Here is a 7812-nt window from a genome sequence, read left to right on the forward strand (position 1 = left end):
CTACAGTATATAAGTACAGTACAATTAGCCTACAGTATATAAGTACAGTATAATTAGCCTACAGTATATAAGTACAGTACAAGTAGCCTACAGTATATAAGTACAGTATAATTAGCCTACAGTATATAAGTACAGTACAAGTAGCCTACAGTATATAAGTACAGTATAATTAGCCTACAGTATATAAGTACAGTACAAGTAGCCTACAGTATATAAGTACAGTGCAAGTAACCTACAGTATATAAGTACAGTACAAGTAACCTACAGTATATAAGTACAGTACAAGTAGCCTACAGTATATAAGTACAGTACAAGTAGCCTACAGTATATAAGTACAGTATAATTAGCCTACAGTATATAAGTACAGTATAATTAGCCTACAGTATATAAGTACAGTACAAGTAGCCTACAGTATATAAGTACAGTACAAGTAGCCTACAGTATATAAGTACAGTATAAGTAGCCTACAGTATATAAGTACAGTACAAGTAGCCTACAGTATATAAGTACAGTACAAGTAGCCTACAGTATATAAGTACAGTATAATTAACGTACAGTATATAAGTACAGTATAAGTAACCTACAGTATATAAGTACAGTACAAGTAGCCTACAGTATATAAGTACAGTATAAGTAGCCTACAGTATATAAGTACAGTATAATTAGCCTACAGTATATAAGTACAGTACAAGTAGCCTACAGTATATAAGTACAGTACAATTAGCCTACAGTATATAAGTACAGTATAATTAGCCTACAGTATATAAGTACAGTACAAGTAGCCTACAGTATATAAGTACAGTATAATTAGCCTACAGTATATAAGTACAGTACAAGTAGCCTACAGTATATAAGTACAGTGCAAGTAACCTACAGTATATAAGTACAGTACAAGTAACCTACAGTATATAAGTACAGTACAAGTAGCCTACAGTATATAAGTACAGTACAAGTAGCCTACAGTATATAAGTACAGTATAATTAGCCTACAGTATATAAGTACAGTATAATTAGCCTACAGTATATAAGTACAGTACAAGTAGCCTACAGTATATAAGTACAGTACAAGTAGCCTACAGTATATAAGTACAGTATAAGTAGCCTACAGTATATAAGTACAGTACAAGTAGCCTACAGTATATAAGTACAGTATAATTAGCCTACAGTATATAAGTACAGTACAAGTAGCCTACAGTATATAAGTACAGTACAAGTAGCCTACAGTATATAAGTACAGTATAATTAACCTACAGTATATAAGTACAGTATAAGTAACCTACAGTATATAAGTACAGTACAAGTAGCCTACAGTATATAAGTACAGTATAAGTAGCCTACAGTATATAAGTACAGTATAATTAGCCTACAGTATATAAGTACAGTACAAGTAGCCTACAGTATATAAGTACAGTACAAGTAGCCTACAGTATATAAGTACAGTACAAGTAGCCTACAGTATATAAGTACAGTACAAGTAGCCTACAGTATATAAGTACAGTATAATTAGCCTACAGTATATAAGTACAGTACAAGTAGCCTACAGTATATAAGTACAGTACAAGTAGTCTACAGTATATAAGTACAGTATAATTAGCCTACAGTATATAAGTACAGTACAAGTAGCCTACAGTATATAAGTACAGTACAAGTAGCCTACAGTATATAAGTACAGTATAATTAGGAATTGAACTGGAAACGCAGTCTCTACTGTGGATAAATAAATCACCAGAAGGGGGCAGTATACTCTAGTGCAGTGGTTCCCAAACTGTGGTGCGCGAGCGCCCTCTAGGGGGTGCGTGACATGAAAAGGCTAATGGTGGTAAAAAAATATATATATATTTTTTTTACAATAAAATGTCATACAAATTTTAGTCAAACCTTTAGTATTATGGATATTAAACATGCTGGCAGAGTATTGTCGTGAACATTTTAATTAAATAAAGAAATTCCCTATCCATAGTCGCCGTGGGAAGAGATAGAATAAAAAATTAAATCTGTGCACGGAGACCAGCAACAATTTTTTCTAACAGAAACCCATTGGGTGGTGCGCGAGCTAGGTCGGGAGGTGACAGGGGGCAGGCCCGGACGCCTATTGCTTAATAACATGTCATGAGTGCTGCTTTTGCTTCCGCGTTTTCCCTGATTGGCTGCGCCATGCCCCGCGGCAGGCGCGGCAACCGCAGAGCAGAGCGGCAGAGCGAGCGGAGCGGCAGAGCGGCAGAGCGCGAGCGAAATTAGGTAACCGCCCAAGTAATACGCCATGATTTTCATTCGGCGCTTCAGCTCACCTGGCAGAGCAGCGGTCCTGCGGTCCTGCGGTTCGTTGTTGACGAGTTCAAATCCCATGACTTTTTTTTTTTAACGTGATTTTTTTTTAACGTGTATTCTTTCGCCGGTTAAGGTTAGGCATGGTTAAGGTTAAGGTTAAGGTTAGGCATTGTTTCGGAGTTGGTTAAGGTTAGAACGGTTAAGTTTAGGCGCTGTTAAGGAGCTGGTTAAGGTTAGAGTTTGTCTTAGAGGATGGCAATATTCTTTCTATGGTTAAGGTTAGGCATGGTTAAGGTTAAGGTTAGGCATTGTTTCGGAGTTGGTTAAGGTTATTGAATTGAAAATGGGGGACCCTGATGGAAACAAGACAAACGTCTTTCTCAGGTCTGCATCCCCTTAACAATTGTGTGTATTGAGCCGTACTGTATTGTACCCATTCTGCAATCTGTTAAATAAAGTTTTCATTCATTCATTCATTCAGAACGGTTAAGTTTAGGCGCTGTTAAGGAGCTGGTTAAGGTTAGAGTTTGTCTTAGAGGATGGCAATATTCTTTCTATGGTTAAGGTTAGGCATGGTTAAGGTTAAGGTTAAGGTTAGGCATTGTTTCCTATTTCGTTCCTATTTCCGCACTGCCGCTCTCCCGCGTTGCCGCGGTCACATGGTCAAATTGTCACATTCTTGCACTCATGACATGTTAAAAAGCAACACGCAGTCAGGCTTGAGGAGTAATGGAATAAATGTAACTAGATTACAGTAACAGAAAAAGAAAAAAAAACACAGATCACTTTAATTCTTTACAGTTACTGAAAATACATGACAATCATATTCCAGATACTTTTGACAAAGTTGGTGATTTTCTCTTGGATGTCTCAGGAAATTCTTTGAAGGAAACAAATACATTTTAGGCTGTGATATCTTGGATACAAACATAATTCTATACGTCGACAAATGTCTGCAAATAATTGCGGATGATGACAGTAATGCTAATATGCTAATGCTAAAAAAAAAAAATGCCACAAAACGAATGCAAAATCAACGGGGCCACACTCCACACAGTTTGTACAAGCGTTCAAATAAACGTGTAAGCCTACTTTGGGTACGCTGGGGAGTAGGTTTCAGCATTTACTTATTAGCTTACTGATAGCTTTATTGTTGCATCTTTGTCATATTTCTCATATAAAAAAGAGCCAGATTCTTGGGCCTCGCCCCCCCCCCCCCCCCCCGACCTACCTGTCAATAAAACACACAATAGAACAACACAGTACACAGAAACACAATAGAAACCAGCATAACAATGATGTATGAAAAAGGTGACAGTGCTGAGAGTGGTTCATATAAAAAGTGCAACAGTGGAATAAAATCAACGTAAAGTACTTAAAATACTAAATACATAAATATATACAATAAACTCTGAATGACTAAGTATTGTTCATGAGTCTGATGGCTCTGTAGTGTTTAACCTGCTCTACTGTACAGTAATATCATGCTCTATAGTGTTTAACCTGCTCTACTGTACAGTAATATCATGCTCTATAGTGTTTAACCTGCTCTACTGTACAGTAATATCATGCTCTATAGTGTTTAACCTGCTCTACTGTACAGTAATATCATGCTCTAGTGTTTAACCTGCTCTACTGTACAGTAATATCATGCTCTATAGTGTTTAACCTGCTCTACTGTACAGTAATATCATGCTCTATAGTGTTTAACCTGCTCTACTGTACAGTAATATCATGCTCTAGTGTTTAACCTGCTCTACTGTACAGTAATATCATGCTCTATAGTGTTTAACCTGCTCTACTGTACAGTAATATCATGCTCTATAGTGTTTAACCTGCTCTACTGTACAGTAATATCATGCTCTATAGTGTTTAACCTGCTCTACTGTACAGTAATATCATGCTCTAGTGTTTAACCTGCTCTACTGTACAGTAATATCATGCTCTATAGTGTTTAACCTGCTCTACTGTACAGTAATATCATGATCTATAGTGTTTAACCTGCTCTACTGTACAGTAATATCATGCTCTATAGTGTTTAACCTGCTCTACTGTACAGTAATATCATGCTCTATAGTGTTTAACCTGCTCTACTGTACAGTAATATCATGATCTATAGTGTTTAACCTGCTCTACTGTACAGTAATATCATGCTCTATAGTGTTTAACCTGCTCTACTGTACAGTAATATCATGATCTATAGTGTTTAACCTGCTCTACTGTACAGTAATATCATGATCTATTAGGGGACTATTGTCCTCTTCAAAAACACCATACAAATATTATATGTTGAAATAATTTACCACTTTTTCTTTCATAAATCTTTTATTCAGTCCTGATCATAACCACCACATATTCAATACATTTTAACCATTTAAATGCCAGTGTGTGTGACGGCATCACAAATTATTGTAAACAAATTAAAACACAAAAAAAGTGAAATATTTTCAATATATCAAATGCAAAGTAGATTTTTCTGGGAGGGATTATTACAGGCATGTGTCAATGATTAGCAACAACACTGATTTTGATGGATTTTTTGTTTTTTTTGTAATAGTCCCGCCTCCACCAATCACATGTGGCACCCTTTGTGTGTGTGTAAGGAGAGAGAGAGAGAGAGAGAGAGAGAGAGAGAGAGAGAGAGAGAGAGAGAGAGAGAGAGAGAGAGAGAGAGAGAGAGAGAGAGAGAGAGAGTTATCCAACTTGTTTAGACTGCGTCACCCTCTGTCACAGTGATCTCCTGGTTGTTCCCCACCTATAGGTTATCTAACCATCACGCCGCCGCAACTAGAGACACTGGCCTGGCCTGCTTCTAAGTTCAGTGGCCTGACTGCGGGCAAAACATAAACAAGAACTAATCTGTGCAGGCCAGGCCACCGGGAAAACTCCGGGTTCTCCCGATGGCCAGTCGGGGCCTGCCCAAGGGGATTAATAAAGGATCATCTTATCGTATCTTATGTTATCTTAAAAGACAATAAAAGTAGTGCAATGTAGAAAGTACAGACATAAGAATAGGCATAAAATAAGTACAATAAGTACAGTGTTGCTCGAAAGCATGTGAACCCCCCCCCCGGAACAGCCAGTCCCCCAAACACCCCACACATCAACCCCCACCACATCCCCATCCAAGACACACCCCCTGATAAAGCACGTCATGACCAAAGAAAAACACAATATAACATGTCTGCCGGTCCGTCCTGCATATACTGTAACATGACGTTAAATTATGCAGATCAGCACAAATTAAAAGATGAGTGAACTGAACTCTCCCCTCTCTCTCTCTCTCTTTCTGTCTCCCTCTCTCTGTGTCTCTCTCCCTCTCTTTCTCTCTCTTTCTGTCTCCCTCTCCCTTTCTGTGTCTCTCTCTCTCTCTCTTTCTCTCTTTCGGTCTCCCTCTCTCTGTGTCTCTCTCCCTCTCTCTTTCTCTCTCTTTCTCTCTCTTTCTGTCTCTCTGTCTCCCGCTCTCTCTCTCTCTCTCTCTCTCTCTCTCTCTCTCTCTCTCTCTCTCTCTCTCTCTCTCTCTCTCTCTCTCTCTCTCTCTCTCTCTCTCTCTCTCATACACATACACACACATGTAGTCGAGCTACATTTTCTATTTTTTTTTTCTTTGTTTCAAATGACTAGCATGTGGTTGGCTAATCTAATCTAGCTTTATGCCAGCTACCCTGTGCAACAGGGTTTTATACAAACACACACACACACCTCACTGTCATGACTACATCACAGTGAGAGACACCTCTGAGGGGCAGATGTTTATATCAGGGTGTTTGGCATCACCAGCCCGTCCTATATAGAATAATGGGTAGAGTTTCTCAGTGAAGGTGTGTTGATGAGTGTAGATGTGAGTCATGTCTTCAGGGTCGTAGAAGGACAGCTTCCCCCCGTCATAGTCCAGCTGTACTCTGACCCTCTGGAGGCTCCTCTTCACTGTGAGGATCTGACTAAGACCATTATAGTACTTACCACTCTGATAACATAGAGCACAGATACCATGTTGTAGTAATGCCTGTAGCTCATCTCTCTTGTTGACAAATGACTCTTTAGCTACACCTATATTCCAGTGAGGATAGTCTCCCACCTCCACCTCCCAGCTGTGTTCTCCTGAGCTGAAGCTCTCAAAACCCAGAACAATGTTATACTTAATGTTCCTCTCTGGGTTGTCAGGGAGCTGCTGCCATGTGTGTGTGTGTCTCACACTGGTCAGATCATCAGATATAGAGAGGCAGGGATGTGCAGTGTTTGGGTCCAGAGTGACAGGAGTGAACTTGACCCTCTCCTTCATCTTCTCCCAGACTCTGAAGGTCAGGTTGCCCAGGTGTTTGGCCTCGTCTATCAGCGCTCCTGAGACCAGCTGTGGACGAGGCAGGTTGCACTGGGCTCTGTTCAGTGTGGTCTTGTAGTTATGCAGGAAGGAGACGTCTTCAGCTCTCAGCTCCCGCTCTACGACTCCGATCGTGTCTGAAAGGGTTGACATCTCTCTCTCCAGCCCCTCAATCTTCTCCTTCATCGGCTGACCCTTCTGCTCCTCTTCCTCCTTCAGTGCAGCTACCCTGGCCTCCTCTTCCTCGTGGAGAAACTGGAGAAGCTTCTTAAACTCCTCCTTAATCTGCTTCTCTGTGTGCAGGGTCTGGACCTTTAAGTGTTCTGCTGTGCGGTCGCATTTTTGTTTGATTTCATTAAAGACCTTTAGTTTGTCACGCAAGGTCTTCAGTTGAGCCTGGAGCTTCTTCTTGTGGTCCTCCGAAGCTTCACCTATGGGGCAGCAGTTGTGGCCCTTGTGTTCTCTGGAGGTCTGACACACCACACAGATGGGCTGGAGGTCATCCAGACAGAAGAGCTTGAGTTTCTCACCGTGCAGACTGCAGAGCACCTCTGGACCTGCTGGAGCTCCCTGGCTTCTCTCCCTGAAGGCCTCACACAGTTTCTTCAAAGTAAAGTTACGAGGAGGATCTGAACTTGAAGAGACTTTCTTACAACATGGACAGTCCTTGTCTTCTCTGTCTCTCCAGTATCGTTGCAGACAGGCGTTACAGAGGCTGTGGCCACACGACAAGATGACAGGATCTGTGTAGATGTCATGGCACACGATACAAGACAGATCCTCTTCACAATGAGACGAAGCCATTTTGTCTCTCAGTAACACTCCCTCCTCTGGAATGCTCCCTGAAGTTTACGTTCACTTTTAATGACAATTGTTATAAACTTACTTAGATTCAGTCAGCAGCTGGTAGAAGTCACTGTTTGATCACTATTCCTTCCTGTGTTTGTCTAAAGCTAGTCCTACTCCTTCAGTACGAGCTGTGGGTTTTATCTGGAGTCTTTTACAGCAGGCATGTGTATCTCAGTGGCGGTTGAAGAAGAATGTAGCAACTCCGGTGTTTATTTCCTGTATATCGAGTCAGACAAGAGGTGGAGCTTTGACAGAACAGGAGACTGTAGTGGGGTTAGGAAAGATTAAAGGTGCAGTAAGTGGTATTTTTTTGTTTGTTAAAATAATAGCTCTACCTGTTAAAATAAGTGGTCTATATAATATAATATAATATA

General features: G+C 40.3%; 1 protein-coding gene across 1 annotated transcript; it reads right to left on the reverse strand.

Moving 5' to 3' along the window:
• Window positions 1–5835: 5835 nt before the first annotated feature.
• LOC311241023 (E3 ubiquitin-protein ligase TRIM35-like) lies at window positions 5836–7578 on the reverse strand. The gene has a single exon (XM_084329685.1). It carries the CDS (start codon window positions 7391–7393, stop codon window positions 5984–5986), a length of 1410 nt encoding a protein of 469 aa, XP_084185811.1. The 5' UTR covers window positions 7394–7578; the 3' UTR covers window positions 5836–5983.
• Between the last annotated feature and the right edge of the window lie 234 nt (window positions 7579–7812).

Source organism: Notolepis coatsorum, assembly GCF_963971535.1.
Source record: "Notolepis coatsorum genome assembly, chromosome: 14".
Lineage (NCBI taxonomy): Eukaryota > Metazoa > Chordata > Actinopteri > Aulopiformes > Paralepididae > Notolepis > Notolepis coatsorum.